Here is a 17,017-nt window from a genome sequence, read left to right on the forward strand (position 1 = left end):
AAAATAAAAACCTGCCCCTTTAATGATGACTGTTCTTAGAAATATTAATGACCTTTTCCATCATGGCAACAAGCCGTAATTTGAGGTCACCTCACATGTGAGCACACCTTATGGATCCAAGTGATGTCATTCTCTCTGCCAGTTTATCAGCTGCCCAATTTGCAACTCCTTGGCAATTGGTTTTTGTCTTTTCCTTCTCAAGTATCCTAAAAATTTGGAGCACATGTACACCACATATACTACCTACCTCCTGTTACACATATTCCAGAGATCACTGCAGCCCTTCTGAACACTCCCTTTGCCTTCTGTAGTCAGTTTCATGATACCAGACCTTCTGACCATCAAAGAAATCTGGAAAAGATACAGTAGGGGAAACCATAGACAAGGGCCATACATCTGGGTTGAGCAATTCAGAGATGAGATTTCTTGGTAATCTTTGGAACTCTTAACTCCATGCCAGGTACCTGGAATATGAACTAGATACTCTTCGACACTCCCTTACTCCAATATTTTGTTATACTAACCTGCTCACACTCAACTTTATGTTTTTTTTGTCTTATCTGCACTAATCTGTCAAATGAAATTTGTTTACACATTTCCTCCCTCTCCCCTTTTTTTGATGCATTTTCTCTTAAGTTTTATTTAGGGAAGTAAAACATACAGGGATAATGTGTATCATTATGAAAAAGAGAGATGGGACATGGAAGAGGGAGGAAGACAGAGGGGACAGGGGAAAGGATATTTGCATGGGAAGGGTATGAAGACCATTTTTCTTAGGCTCTTCTTAGGCACCATTCTCAGTGGACACACAGCAGAACTCAAAGAGGATTGACTGAAGTAACACAGTCAGAGTGTATGTGGCATGATTTTGGAGATCTAACCATGTGTACATGTGTCTCAATGTCTGTGTAAAAATCCTTTCCATGTGTGTATTTGGTAGATATGTGTTTGAAGTTGGAATGTGTTTCATATGTTGTGGATGTCAGAGAGCGGAGATGGATAAAGAACAAATAAGCACGTTGAAACACACAGTGCTGCTTCTTTGAAATAGTTTTAAGAAAATTAACTCAACAGAATAAGGACAATTTTAGGACAAAGACTTCAGAGTCAGTGATGAGGTGGAGCAGGCACCACTCATCCTTGAATGTAGAGAAAACCCTGTCATTGCTGTGGCTTCCCAAAGTAATAGATACCAAGTGGCCATGAATACTCTCCTACCAATGTGTCCTCAAAGTATAACACACACACACACACACACACACACACACACACACACACACACACACACTCCCACCCCATACATAAAATCACAAATTTGGGCATCTTTTACTTATAGACCTCCTGACAAGCTTTTGCTGTGCTACTTCCTGCTTCATACTGAGAAAGCAAGGACAGTTCAATAACCCAGTGACACACAGACAGCCAGGTATGGAGTTAAAAGGCATTTAATTTGAGAAGAACATTGAAAATTCACTTCTCTCACTACCCATCAGCCTCCTCGACCCCATGAATGCTGAGCCATGGGAAGATTAGCCAAGATTTGGGCCTCGAGAATGAGTGTGAGAGACATCTTTTTAGGTAGTGCAAAGAGGGAGGGATTAAAACCTAAGGTCACATCATGTGAACCACAGAGCAATGGGATGAATAAGCAGAGTGGAAAGGGGCCTTGGCATCCAGTGATTAGGTCTTCAAGGCATGGCTGCCGATGACATTACTTCTGTTTTGTCTTCTGCTGGCATGGTTCTGGAGTGACATTTGAGGGGCATGGCTCAGGAACAACTGGGTGGCAAGGCTCAGGTGCCTTGGGGTGGCAGGGCTCTGGAACCTTAGGCTGGCAGGGCTCAGGAACCTTAGGCTGGCAGGGCTCTGGAACCTTAGGCTGGCAGGGCTCTGGAACCTTAGGTTGGCAGGGCTCTGGAACCTTAGGCTGGCAGGGCTCTGGAACCTTGGGGTTGCAGGGCTCAGGAACATTGGGGTTGCAAGGCTCCTTGGTTTTGGGGCCACAGGGTTCCTGGGGTGGTGGCTGGCAAGGCTGTTTCACCTGATGCTGTTGCAGCTGAGGGGGTGCAGTGCAAGGCTGCTTCTGCTGGTGGGAACTCATGTTTAGATAGCACTTGGTCCTGGAAACAAAAAAAAAAAAAAAGCCAACTTAGTAATTCGTTGAAAGAGAAGGTAACTTTAATGCCAAGTAAATTTCATTTCAGGCCCCTTTAAAAGAAAGAGCCTCTCTCTGTGAGGACTTCTATACTTGGAAGTGAAACTTGATGTCAAGAGAATGAGCCAAAGGGTAGAGAGTAGTTTGTTCTGGTCCATCTCAGTGGGTTCCTTCCTTACTCTCATTCCCCTTGGTCATGTTATATATCTAATTGAAGATGTTCCAAGATAGGTGTGGAAAAAGCCAAGTAGAATGACTGACATATGCATATGAAAATCTCACATTAAAACCTATGCCTTTATGATAACCAAAAGCATTAATAATAAAAGAAAAAGCAACAAAACATCTCAAAAAAGCTGGCTTCTGAGTGGCTTGTGAATCCACACACCAGGAGATCTGGAGATCAGGGCTGTTCAAGGGCAGCAACCTACCAACTTCTTTGTGAACTGAAGCACAATATGACTTGCAGGGTGGCTGTGTATTAATCCACAACTGTGGTTTTGCCTTTTCTAGTCTATGCTCTCACAGTTTCCTATAGCTTTTCCTCATTTCCATCCCTGCTTACCAAATACCCTCCCACCACAGTTCACGGTGCATGCTACCTCTAAGGGGCTGTCGGCGAGCCACACATCCCCCTTACGCCCCCTTCCCACCATGACTTCTTATACTGTCACTGTCTATGCAAGGCATCTCAATTTCACGTGTGTCACCTTCTCTGCCAGACTACAAGTTTGGTAAGCTCCAAACTGGATTGAAAAGTGCTTGGCAGACCCACTTAATGAATTAAATTTCTATATTGAGGTTCCTACCAGTGAGAACTGTAAGTAGCTCTGAACGCTCTCTGGGCCTAAGCCTTAGCCTGTGTCCTCCTGTAATCTTAGGTGAACATCTGAGTGGATCCTCCCTTCCTCTGCCCTGATCTCTGATTCCACAGCTGTCTACCAAAGTGGCTGACTGAACAATCTCTCTTCAGACCCAAACTGTGCTACAGTTTAAACAAGCAATTCTAGTGTTCTCTAACTCTAGGTAGCATCCTACATCAACTCTGTCACGACTTTGGCTTTGTACAGTTTCCCATAGTGAAAAAATAGGCAAGAATTTCAAATCCATTGCACGCAGAGACTTACTTACCTTATATGCAGAGAAGAGCAGGCTCTTTGTTAGCGTGGATCCTGTGAGAAGGCAATGGCCAGCTGGGCTTTTATAAGAAGGGGCATCTCCAGGAAACAGACTTGCCTCAGCTGCTCTGTTTTCATTTCTTACCAGTGGCCCATGACTCACCCTCTTCCCCTAGTTCACCCTCTGACTCAGCTTTTGTGATGGAAACCACCCAGCTGATATAATGACACTGCCAGTCTGACAATGATGTCACCTGGGTTCCCTGTTACCTTCCTCTTCAGGCCCAGGTGTCATGCTTGTGTTGGGAGAGGGTTAATGAGCTGGCCTGGAGGAGGTCTGAGGTGGTCCTGGCACCTGCTGTTTTCATTAAGTTGACAAAGTAGTGTGTGCAAGTCAACAGAGAAGGGAGGAGGAAAGAGGAGGGTGGGTGTTTGCTGTCTCTTAGTGAAGGGTGGGTGCTGAAAATACCTAATAGATTATAGATTATAGATTATAGAATCTTCAAACTGTGTGGATGGTTCAGAACTTTATGTGTATTTCTTGTATTTTCTCCCAACTTCATGGAAATGTACACATTAAAAATTATTTGCTTTTAACTCCCAACCCCACCCCTTTCTGGCAGGTCCCTTACCTGGGAAAACCTGTTTTGCTTCCTGGACACACCTGCCCATCTCTTCTCCCCACAGCCTGTTTCTAAATATTTCAACTGCTAAAAGCTGATTAGTTTTCCAGGATAGCTTTTCTTCCCACTCCACCCAAGCAGCTGGCTGTGGCTATTTCCGCTTTCCTAGCCCAGCTGGCTTCTTCACTATTCCTGAAAACCTGGAAGCCTTTTGTAACCACCTTCATCTTAGGGCCAACAGTGGAGGTTTCAATGGCTCTGAGGAGCCAGAAAGAGGCCTAACTTGTGGGGGGGACCTCAGCCGTTACCAAGATGAGCCTGTGAAGCTTTAAGAATAAGGCTTCTAGATATTTGCAAGGCTCTGGGGATAAATCATAGATTTTTCCAGATCTGCAAGAGGTAGGATGGCCATGAATTAGAAGAAGGAGAAATAAGATACTCAGATAGCTCAGCCTGGGAAGTGTGGAACAGAGACTTTCTTAAGCCAGCAATCCCGGTGTTTGAAACTGGTGCAGTGTCTCCCTCAGAGGGGTAGCATGTCTATGTTGATAAGTGCCTTCACCTGCAGAGAGCTCTTGGGACAGAAATGACTGACAGAAATGACATTCTGTTAGTATTTGTTACACATATCACCATGAAAACATTAGTTTGAACAGGCACAGAACAGACCCTTGAGAGCCCCCCCCCCCCCGGGGTACTGGTTCAATGAAGGCAGGAAAATAATCTAGTCTTTGAAGCCTCCAGCCAATCAGAGTCTAAGGGAGGAAGGAAGCTAAAACAACAGTTTCAGATTTATTTATTTAATCTGTATGAGTGTTTTGCTTGTGCTGTGCATGTTTATGGAAGGTATACTGGGGCCATGGACGCCAGAAGAAGGTGCATATTCCATGGAACTTGAGTTAGGGATAGTTATGAGTAACCACATGGGAGCTGGAAACTGAACCTAAGTCTTCTGCAAGAACAGCAAGTGTTCTTGATCATTGAGTCATCTCTCCAGTTCCTAAAAAGACTATTTTTCAATTCAGTAGATTTTACTCTGAAAGAGGTTCTAAGATAGAACAGGAGCATGGCCAAGGTGAGACACATTTTAACACATGCCATGGAATAAATTTGCTTCAGGATGATAATTTTTCTGGGGATTCTCCCTGTCAAGAGGTACATGTGTTCTGAGGGCATATGAAGAAGCATTTGCTTAGCCCTGGCACCAGCAATTTTCTCCTGAGGAACATAACATGAGACTGATGTCACTGATTCAGAACCACATTCCAAACACTATCTGTTAAAGGGTGTGACCTTTGGAACATCTAAATTATCTTAAAACTCATGTGTAGATGGCTCCTCATCTTCATCCCACACCTCTCTTTCCTCCCCTTTACAAACACACACCTAAATGTTTTTGGAGCACTTGCTAGCTCCACAGCTAGATCACCTCTTGTGAACTCGAGTCAAGACCATCCTTCTACTTTGTCCCAATAGCCACTGGCTCTCATTCATGGAAACATGCCAGGTAATGTATCACATCTGCTCAGTGACTGGCAATTGTAGACTTGAAGCATGAGTGAATGAACAAATGAGGGAAGGAAGGTAAGAAAAAAGGAAGGAAAGAAGGAAGAAAGGGAGGAAGGAAGGAAGGGCACTTTTCTAAACAGAGTTTGAAGATACCTTTAAATTCTTGTTCAGTTTTATTTATCTTATACATATGGGTATTTTGCCAGCATATATGTATGCGCACCAAGTATGTGCCTAATGGCCACAGAGGTCAGAAGAGTGTGTTAGAACCTTTGGAATGGGAGTGAGATTGTGAGGCACCATGTAAGTGCTAGGAACCAAACCCAGGTCCTCTGCAAGAGTAGCAAGTGCTCTTAACTCTCGAGCCCTTGCTCCAGCTGAGTCTTCCTCAACAGTGGCTAGGGAGTCCCTTGTAAGAGGGCATCCCTTTGTGATGGACCTTTCAGGATGGTCTGAGGAGCCCATATGATGTTTCTGCTGCCTTCCCCTTCCCTCTATGCCATTGTTACCTAGTGTCGTTACCCATCTTTCTGTAGGCTGGTGACAGAGTCACCACCACATCTGAATCCCAAGCCTCTTGCTTCACCTCGGTCTGCTCTAGTTGGGCTTAGATCTGTTTCTCTCCAAGTTCCCTTCTCAGGTGTCCCAATGTCAGGAACTCCAGAATGAAATACACTGATACTTTCGGGTAGAATTTGTAGCTCTAGAGAAGCCTACTTCCGTCTTCACTGTCCTCTGGTGGCACAGAGTTGGAAAACTTCCCTGAGCTCCATGGATACAAAGGGGGTGTTCTCACTGGATACCATTCTCATTTGGTACCTTTCTCTTTGGGTACTTGTCCAGGTAGACTCTTCTGCCCTCCTCAGCCTGTGCTGCCTTTACCCTGGGGCAGACTCTATCTCAAGACACTAGCACTTGCTCTTGACACTCATACTGGTTGTCCTATTTGTATATCTAAATCCTATTCAGTGGCTGAGGAAGTTTTCTCCCCTCAGTGTTCTTAGTTTCTCTACCACCAGGGCCAACTTGAATACAACCTCATAAACTGTTACACAAATAGGTGGGAAACTGGCTAGCTCTAACTGTGGAAGATAAAAGTATCATACAGGATTTCTAGTCTTGCCCAGGGTCTCCTATTGGCCCCAGAGGGCTGCTGTCTTTTAAAGGATGAAAGCTGGCTTCTTTCATCCCAGCTGCTTAATTGACCACTGAATAGGATAGGAGGATATCCCTGGGCCACCCCTCATTCAGACTGACTACATGGTTGTCAGGCTTTCCCCGGGGTTCCAAGTTCAAGTCAGTTACTCCCTCCACTTCACCTCCTCAGGGTGGGGTGGGGGTGTCCTCAGGATTGTACGAAGAAGGTCATATGCTATTGCAATTTCCATCCTTTTTCTGTGAGTCTGTACATTTAAAGTGCATTCACACAGAAACACCAAGTCTTAAAGTAACCTTTACCTCTTCTCTAATTGCCAGGAAGAACAGGAAAACCAGAATACTAGCTGTTCAATTCAGGCTGTCAAGAATTTTTAAAACTGTTTCTATGAAATCTTGAGTCTTTATCTGAAGTAAAGCAGCACAACACCAGTTCCTCCAGGCGTTGGATTCTCCTGAGCACTTGGCCCAAACAGGCAGGAGAAGATGGAGTTGCAATTCTGGGGCAGGAGAGTGAGTACATGAACTCAATACTAGGGAGTTAGTTTCCACACAACCCCTAACCTTTGACAGGAGAAGAACAAGGTACAACAGGGACACACTTCTGGAGTCACAGCTTGTTTCTCAGATAATTTGGCCAGATCCTGGGACTCCTGATTTTCTCTTCTCTAACTGTTTCCCTGGGTACAGACCAATCTTAAATCCTCCTTTCTCTTTCCATCCCTGAGGAGATGAATACAAATTTCAACCTAACTTTTCTTGCTTGAAGATGGTGGAAGAGAAAGGCAGACTTAGTTAACCTCTGGTCCCTCACTTTTCTCTTCTTTAACATTCTTGTCTTTAAAGAAAATGTATTCTTCTCATGGAATTGTTACCAAGAATAAATGAAATGATGCTCGAGATACTTTGAATACCTATTCCTGTTGAGAGTGCTCCTTACCCCTTCAGACGGGCATCTTCTAATTTTCTCAACCTCTGTGATTGTGTTAGCTCCCTTACTTACTTTTGCCCAACTTTCTGGTTTACTTTTTTTTCAACTCTATCTCAAGTTATTAGATAGTGACAATGGCTGCATAATCTCTGATTTATAAGAACAATCTAAAGTCAATGTTATTCATCCCATGACCTGAGCATGCCCTGGTTAAAGAAACAGAGACAGGTAAATCATCAACTTTCCAGGAGTTCATAAAGATGAGCTGTGTTGTGTTACAGTCTCTTGACAACTATGTGTTGTGCTATGGAAAGTCACTCTTAGAAGATGCTATGACCAGGTCATGACCTGATCACATATCTCCATTGATCAGAGTTGGGATCCTCTGTGTATGGACGATCAAAAGATACAGAAAACTACACAGAACATTGGAACCTGAGATGGTTCAGGCTGATGCCCTCTCCCTCATAGCCATCATTACCCCAACAGGATGTTGAAAGACAAACAAGGCTAAAAGTTTTCTACAGTGAGTATCTGTCATTAATTAACCATGAGGGCTCAATGCCATTTGTATGGCTGCTATTCCCCTCTCTTATTTGTGCAGTTGTGCTTGCTCTGCAACTTCCCACAGAGTACAGGGCACCCTTTGTAGAGCACAGGTTTCAAATCCCGAATCTGCACCTTACTAGCTATGTTTGTGATGCCAGAGAGTCTCTGAATAACAACTGTTACCATTATATTAGCCCTGATTCACACAATAGCAGTGCAAGAAACAGGCATGGAAGCTGAGCCACAGTCTCTGAAGAAGTTGGGAGCAATCAGGTGACAGACAAGATGCAAATACAACACTGTGAGGCTCAGGCCCCTGAGATTTGGTTTGTCTTACCTGTGTCTTAGGAATGATAATATTTGCTTTCAGAACTGTTATTACTTGAGATTACATATGCAAAGCAACTCTCTGGTGACTAGCACACAGCAATGGCGGGAAGACAGCAAGTACATTTTTCTTCAGGGTTTGAACCACAGCTATTATTAGAAACTCATTTCTAGTGACTCAGAAAATTCTTTCATTTTCTTCATTTTTGAAGCAGTCACTCATTCATTGAACACATAGTTGCCAAATGACAGTCAAATGGCAAGCATGAGCCAGCTTGATGGAGTCTGGTTGAGAAATAGACAAGGTTCTATACACTTCCATGATCTAAATCACATTACAGAAAGAGGGTTTCCCAAACTGGCCTAACAGAAAGGATCTCTTAAGAATGTTGCTAAGGATGCAATTTTATTTTTACATTAACATTTTAAAACTTGGAATTAATAGTAATCCTAATGAGAGGATTAGCTAAGAGAAGGGCCTATGGACCCATATTTTTAATATGTGCCTTGGGCACATATTTTAGTCAACACCATAGTATAAGTGCAATGCATTTTCCTTCTTGATTTCAATAGACATCATCTGGTGTCTTTAAAAATGCACATATCTGAGTTTCATCGTCGTTTTCTCTAATCTTGAAAAGTCACTACTCTAAAAGAGGAATTAACTTCTAGTATCTGAATCCAGTAGGAGAATCTCTGTCCTGTGAAGTACTCCAAGTGGATGGAAGGAGGTTCAGGTGGGTGCTAGGGGACCTGGGAAGATGTTGATGTTGATGAGTCTAGGCGCTTTTGAGTGTGGGTGTTTGGCCTAAGGACACTGGGAGCCTTGTGACACAATTAAGTTCCATCTAAGGAAGACTAAGTACTTCCACACACCCATGTTCCTCACTCTCCCTCCAGGGAATCATCCAAGGACAGGCTCGGGCTGGTTTAGCAGGTTTGGGCATAGTTCCAGTAGCCTAGGGCCAGGAGATGATCCCATGACACCTTTCATAGCACTATCATGTCCATGGTATTGAGACTCTCTGATGTGTTAGATGACCATTTGTCATTTGCTAGTCTCCAAGGATCTTCTGGCTATGCCAAATTAAAACTTTGAGAATGAAAGTATTAAGAAAATAAAGTTTTCTGCTATTATAAAAGGAAAGCATATCCCTCTGCCTCTTAGATTCAATGATAGGTACCTGAAAATTTTACTGATGAAAACAAATCAAAAGGAGAAAAACAAACAATTTTTATTGATGTCAATATTTATACACTCCCTGGAGCTTCATAGAAAGGAAGCGAGTACTCAAGAAACTGATTAGATTCAAGATATAATACCCAAATTCATGTGTAACCATAAAAGTCCCCAAGTAATCAAAGTGTTCTTCAGAGGAACAAAAAACAAACAAACAAAAACAAAAACAAAACTAGGCAAATAACACTATTTGACTTCAAAGTGTGCTGCAAAGTTATAGTCACCAAAGCAGTGTGGTGATGATGTTCATGGGCGGACAGGGTGGAGTAGAGAGCTTAGGAATAAGTACACACATTTATATCCAAGTGATTTTGACAGAGGTATTGGTTGAGATTGCACACTGGTGGAAGAACACCAGTGAAATGATGGGCTTTTCTGTGAATAAGTAATACTGGGGAAGCAGGATAACCATAGATATAAAACAAAATCATCTCAAAACCCATCAAAGAGTTAAACACAAGGCCAAAGCCAATGAAGATACCAGAAGAAAATGAGGAGGAAAGTTCATGACATTGATCCTGGCAATGATTTCTTTTTCTTTTACTATTACCTCAAACAAATAGGTCATAATAACAGGTAAATGGAACTTTAAAAAAACTAAAAGATATCTACCCAGCAAAGGAAGTCATCAACAAAGTTGAGTGTAACGTGTACTGTTTTTCTACCCGCCGCCGCTGGTCTGGTCCCGCCGCCACGCCACCAGGCCCAAATAATGCACAGAGACTCTGTATTAGATATTATACTGTTGGCCAGTTACTACTTTCTTATTGGCTAGCTTTGTCTTAAGTATTAACCCATTTCTGCTGATCTATGTTTTTCTCTTACCGGGGAGCCGGCGGCATACTGCTTTCTTCAGACTCTCCATCTTGACTCCTCCTTCCTACTTCCTATTTCCTCCTTGTCTCCTAGTCCCTCCTATCTTCCTTTCCTATTGGCCAACAGTGCTTTATTATTAACCAGTATGAGAAACATATACAGAATGACATCTCCCATCAGTTGAGAGCACCTAGAAAATGTAAGGAAATATTATCTAACAGTGAATTAATATTAACAGTGTTAAAATTTATAAAAAATTCAACCATACAGGAAGAAAACATCATGATGAAAAACAGGTAATAAAGTTGAATAAAAGCTTCTCAAAAGACTGCATCTAAGTGGAGAACAGACATGTGAAAAATACGCCAGCAACCATCAAGAAAGTACAAGTCAGAATCACATGAAATATCACCGTGTATCTGTTAGAATGGCTATTGTCTTAAAAGCAAATGTAAGCGTTGATTAGGAGGTAGAGATAAGAGAACCTTAACGTAATCTTGTTGAGATAGTCAGCTAGCATATGGTTCATGGGACATATTCACAAAAATAAAATACAGTCAGCATGTAGAAGAGATCTCCATACTCCCTTCCAAAGTGTCATTCTTTTCACAATAGTTACATGATAGTGTGTAACATAGCTGTTCACTAGCTAATGAATAGATAAAGAAATATATAGACACAATGCAACACTGTTCAGTTAATAAATAGCAAGAGTTAGATCCCATGATTTGTGACAACAAGGAGGACATCATGTGAAATAATCAGGCACAGAAAAATACAGAAAAAGGGTTGAGTTCAGGAATAGGGACTATAACCATGATAACCTTGGAGATCTGTATGGCTACTGAGGAAGGCTGACTGGGGGATACTAAGGAATGTGTAGTTGTGTTTAAACAGGAAAATAATTTTAAATATGTGGAAACAATAGGTTGATATGAAGAGACAGGAAGTGGATGACTGGTTGGGGTTAGGGACATTGATAAATGTGATGGGAGAAGAAAATGAGCGTTGACTGGTAATGTGCATGGGATCAAGTTTATGTGATGAAATGTTCTAAAACATTGTGGTGATGGCTGTGCAACTCTGCATACACTTAGATCAATTAGGGGAGGGAAGAGAAATCTTTCTGTGTCTATTGACTCTTAAATGTTCTGTAGCAAGGAATTCACCTTTACAGCTTGTCTGTATAATTTAAAGCATGTTCTTCAAAGCCTCCTAAAACTCAGTATGAAATTCCTCATGGAATCTAAGCTTTATCCATATTCTCACTTATTCATCATTAATGTGCTTCACTTTTGACCCCAACATTGTACACTTTTCAATTGGAAACTACTAGCTACAATCCCACTGGAGTGGAAAGGGTGGAGGAGAGGACAGGATCCATAAAAATGCAAAAGTCCCAAATAATTAAAGAATCCAACTAAATGTCAGGGAGGGATAAAGGATCCAAACCAACTTCTCATTCTACAGTTTATGGACTGAAATGAGGAATGCCTTCCAAAGTAATAGACCTAGGGTCAGGGGCGGGTCAGGGGCGCGTCAGGGGCGGGTCAGGGGCGGGTCAGGGGCGGGTCAGGGGCGGGTCAGGGGGCGCGTCAGGGGCGCGTCATGGGCAGGTCAGGGGCGGGTCAGGGGCAGGTCAGTGGCGCGTCAGGGGGGGGTCAGGGGCGCGTCAGGGGCGGGTCAGGGGCGCATCAGGGGCGGGTCAGGGGCGGGTCAGTGGCGGGTCAGTGGCGCGTCAGGGGCGGGTCAGGGGTGGGGCCCGGGCCGGAGGCGGGGGGGGGTGGGCGTGGGCGGGGCCCAGCTGGAGCCAGGGCCAGGGCCAGGGCCAGGGCCAGGGCCAGGGCCAGGGCCAGGGCCAGGGCCAGGGCCAGGGCCAGGGCCAGGGCCAGGGCCAGGGCCAGGGCCAGGGCCAGGGCCAGGGCCAGGGCCAGGGCCAGGGCCAGGGCCAGGGCCAGGGCCAGGGCCAGGGCCAGGGCCAGGGCCAGGGCCAGGGCCAGGGCCAGGGCCAGGGCCAGGGCCAGGGCCAGGGCCAGGGCCAGGGCCAGGGCCAGGGCCAGGGCCAGGGCCAGGGCCAGGGCCAGGGCCAGGGCCAGGGCCAGGGCCAGGGCCAGGGCCAGGGCCAGGGCCAGGGCCAGGGCCAGGGCCAGGGCCAGGGCCAGGGCCAGGGCCAGGGCCAGGGCCAGGGCCAGGGCCAGGGCCAGGGCCAGGGCCAGGGCCAGGGCCAGGGCCAGGGCCAGGGCCAGGGCCAGGGCCAGGGCCAGGGCCAGGGCCAGGGCCAGGGCCAGGGCCAGGGCCAGGGCCAGGGCCAGGGCCAGGGCCAGGGCCAGGGCCAGGGCCAGGGCCAGGGCCAGGGCCAGGGCCAGGGCCAGGGCCAGGGCCAGGGCCAGGGCCAGGGCCAGGGCCAGGGCCAGGGCCAGGGCCAGGGCCAGGGCCAGGGCCAGGGCCACTCTCCCTCCCACCCTGTTTCCCTCTATACCCCCTTACATGCACCCTGACCACCCTCACCTCCCTTCCCCCCACCACTCCACATGTAGGGTGATGCCATCCAGGTGGGGTCATCTAAAACTGTCAAGTCATTTGAAGTAGGGATTAGAACTTCACTCCTGTCTCTAGGTTAATGGAGTATACCTCCATGGGGGATGTGCCCTCAAAGTCCTTTTGTGCACCAGGAACCTTTTGTGCATCCTGGTTCCACTGTCTGAGATCCCTTAGACTGCTGAGGCCTTCTAGCTGAGACCCACATTCAGGGGGCCTGAGTCAGTCCCGTGCTGGATTCCCAGCTATCAGTCTGGGGGGCCTGTTAGCTCCTCCTTGTTCTGGTCAGCTGTCTCTACATGTTTTGGCAGCCTGGTCTTGTCCTCTCCCTCTGCATCTGGATTCTAGTTCAACTCAGTGTTTAGTTAAGGGTGTTTGTTTCTGTTTCTAATAGATACTAGATGAGGGCTCCATGATGGTGGATAAGTTAGTTGTTGATCTTATTATCAGGGAAGGGCATTTATGGTAGCCTTTCCACTGTTGCTCAAATAGTTAGTGGGAGTCAGTCTTGTTGGTCTCTAGATATTTCTTTATGTTCAGTTTTCAATTCAAATCAATAAAGGCTCCATCTTTTATGTTCTCTTGCGCGTGTGCACTGTCTCTCTCTCTCTCTCTCTCTCTCTCTCTCTCTCTCTCTCACTCTCTCTCTTCTCTGTTTTCTATTCTTCCCCTGACTTAATCTTACTAGTCCCACGTGCTTTCTTCTCCTCCCCTTCTCTTTCTCCTAGTTCCCTCTCCCCTCACTGCCCCCCCACTTCCCATATGCTCTGGAGATCTTATATGACTCTCTTAGAGGGACCTTATATGACTCTCTTAGAATCCACCTTGTATCCTAGTTCCTCTGGTGATGTGAATTGTAGAATGCTGATCCTTTGCTCTAGGTTTAAAATCCATATATGAGTGAGTACATACCATGTTCTTCTTTTTGTGACTGGATTAACTCATGCAGGATAGTTTCTTCAAGTTACATCCACTTGCCTGCGGAGTTCAAAATTCCATTGCTTTTCTGCAGAGTAGTATTTCATTGTGTAGATATGCTGTATCTTCTTTATACATTCTTCAGTTGAGGGACATCTAGGTTGCTTCCAGGTTCTTGCTATTATAAATAATGCTGCTTTGAATGTAGTTGAGCACATGTCTTTGCTGCATGGATGTGAATCATTTGGGTATATGCCTAAGAGGGAGATTGCCGGGTCCTGTGGTAAACTAATTCCCATTTTTCTGAGGAACCGCCATATTGATCTCCAAAATGGCTGTATGAGTTTGCACTCCCACCAGCAGTGGAGGAGTGTTCCCTTTTCTCCACATCCTCTCCAGGATAAGGTGTCATTGGTGTTTTTAACTATAGACATGCTGGCAGGAGTAAGATGGTATCTCAAAGTTGTTTTGATTTGCATTTCCCTGATAGCTAAGGATGTTGAGCACTTTCTTAAGTGTCTTGCAACCTTTTTGATTTCTTCTATTGGGAATTCTTTCTTCAGTTCTGTACCCCATTTTTAATAGAGTTATTTGGTGTTTTGTTGACTAGTTTCTTGAGTTCTTTGTATATTTTGGGTATCAGCCCTTTGTCAGATGTAGGATTGGTGAAAATCTTTTCCTAGTCTGTGGGCTGCCATTTGGTCTTGTCCACTGTGTCCTTTGCCTTACAGAACCTTCAGTTTGAGGAGGTCCCATTTATAAATTGTTGATCTCAGTGCCTGTGCTATTGGAGTTATGTTCAGGAAGTGGTCTCCTATACCAATTTGTTCAAGGGTATCTCCTACTTTCTCTTCTAAGAGGTACAGTGTGGCTGGATTGATGTTGAGGTCTTTGATCCATTTGGACTTGAGTTTTGTGCATCGTGATAGACAGGAGTCTATCTGCAGTCTTCTACACACTATTACTATCTTTCAATGGTGCCAGCACCATTTGTTGAAGATGCTTTCCTCTCTGCATTGTATACTTTTAGTTGTTTTGTAAAATTCAGGTGTTCATAGGGGTGAGGGTTAATATCAGGATTTTCAATTCGATTCCATTGGTCTACTTGTCTATCCTTGTGCCAATACCAGGCTGTTATTAGAACTATAGCTCTGTAGTAGAGCTTAAGTCAGGGATGGTGATGCCTCCTGAAGTTCTTTTATTGTACAGGATTGTTTTGGCTATCCTGAGTCTTTTGTTTTTCCATATAAAGTTGATTATTATCCTTTCAAGGTCAGTGAAGAGTTGTGCTGGGATTTTAATGGGTATTGCATTGAATCTGTACATTGCTTTTGGCAAGACTGCCATTTTTATTTTGTTTATCCTACCTATCCAAGAGCATGGGAGATCTTTCCATTTTCTGTTGTCTTCTTTAATTTCTTTCTTAAAGTCAAAAAGTTGTTATTATATAGGTCTTTCACTTGTTTGGTAAGCATTACCCCAAGATACTTTATGTTATTTGTGGCTATTGTAAAGGGTGATATTTCTCTGATTTCTTCCTCAGCCCCTTTGTTGTCTGAATAATGTAGGGCTACTGATTTTTTTGAGTTTATATTGTATACTGCTTGTTTCCTGAAGGTGTTTATCAGCTGTAGGAGTTCACTGGTAGAGATTTTGGGTTTCTTATGTAAATTATCATATCATCTGCCAATAGAGAAAGTTTAACTTCATCCTTTCCCATTTGGATCCCCTTGATCTCCTTTTGTTGTCTAATATCTTTAGCTATAATTTCAAGTACAACATTGAAGAGATATGGAGAGAGAAGGCAGCCTTGTCTTGTTCCTGATTTTAGAAGAATCGCCTTAAGCTTCTCTCCATTCAGTTTGATGTTGGCTGTTGGTTACTGTATATTGCTCTTATTATTTTTAGGTATGTTCCTGTTATCCCTTATCTCTCCAAGACCTTTATCATAAAAGGGTGTTGAATTTTGTTGAAGGCTTTTTCAGCATCTAGGGAGATGATCATGTGATTTTTCTTTTTCAGTTTGTTTATATGGTGAATCACGTTGATAGATTTTCTTATGTTAAACCATCCCTGCAACCCAGGGATGAAGCCTACTTGGTCATGGTGGATGATTTCTCTGATGTATTCTTGGATTTGGTTTGCCAGTATTTTATTGAATATGTTTGCATTGATGTTCATTAGGGATATTGATCTGTAGTTTTCTTTCTTAGTTGTGTCTTTGTGTGGTTTGGGTACCAAGGTGATTGTGGCTTCATAAAAAAGAGTTTGGTAATGAACCTTCTGTTTCCTTTGTGTGGAACAATTTGAGGAGTATTGGTATTAGCTCTTCCTTGAAGTTCTGGTAGAATTTTGGAATGAAGCCATACGATCTTTGGCTTTTTTTAGTTAGAAGGCTTTCGATGACTGCTTCTATTTCTTTGGGCGATATAGGTCTATTTAAGTTGTTTGTCTGTTCTTGATTTAATTTTGGTAAGTGATAATTATCCAGAAATTTGTTCATTTCATTTGAATCTTCAAATTTTGTTGAGTACAGGTTTTCAAAGTATGACCTGAAAATTGTCTGGATTTCTTCTGTGTCTGTTGTTATGTCCCCCTTTCATTTCTGATTTTGTTAATTTGCATGTTCTCTCTCTGCTTTTTCTTTAGTTTGGATAAAGGTTTGTCTATCTTGTTGATTTTCTCAAAAAAGGAACTATTTTTCGCATGGATTTTTTGTATTGTTTTCCTGGTTCCTATTTTATTGATTTCAGCCCTCAAATTGATTATTTCCTGGCATCTACTTCACTAGGGTGAGTTTGCTTCTTTTTGTTGTAAAGCCTTCAGTTGTGTTATTAATTCTCTTATATGACTATCCTTTGTTTTGTTAATATGGGCACTTAGTGCAATGAACTTCCTTCCTTCCCTTGTAACACCGCTTTCAAGGTGTCACATAAGTTCGGGTATGTTGTGTCCACATTCTCATTGAATTTAGGAAGTCTTTAATTTCTTTCATTATTTTGTCTTTGACCCAGGTATGGTGCAATTGCTCATTACTCAGTTTCCATGAGTTTGTAGGGTTTCTGCGATTTGTGTTGTGTTGAATTCCAATTTTAAAGCATGTTGGTCTGATAAGATACAGGAGACTATTCCAATTAT

General features: G+C 43.7%; 1 protein-coding gene across 1 annotated transcript; it reads right to left on the minus strand.

The window, feature by feature from the left end:
- Window positions 1–1,429: 1,429 nt before the first annotated feature.
- On the minus strand, window positions 1,430–3,447 carry Smcp (sperm mitochondria associated cysteine rich protein). The gene is made up of 2 exons (XM_051199499.1): window positions 3,287–3,447; window positions 1,430–2,120 (listed from the first exon to the last, which is right to left on the minus strand). The coding sequence occupies exon 2, from the start codon at window positions 2,099–2,101 to the stop codon at window positions 1,712–1,714; it is 390 nt and encodes a 129-aa protein (XP_051055456.1). The 5' UTR covers window positions 2,102–2,120; window positions 3,287–3,447; the 3' UTR covers window positions 1,430–1,711.
- Between the last annotated feature and the right edge of the window lie 13,570 nt (window positions 3,448–17,017).

The sequence above is a fragment of the Phodopus roborovskii genome, unplaced genomic scaffold (assembly GCF_943737965.1).
Source record: "Phodopus roborovskii unplaced genomic scaffold, PHOROB, whole genome shotgun sequence".
Taxonomy (NCBI): Eukaryota; Metazoa; Chordata; class Mammalia; order Rodentia; family Cricetidae; genus Phodopus; species Phodopus roborovskii.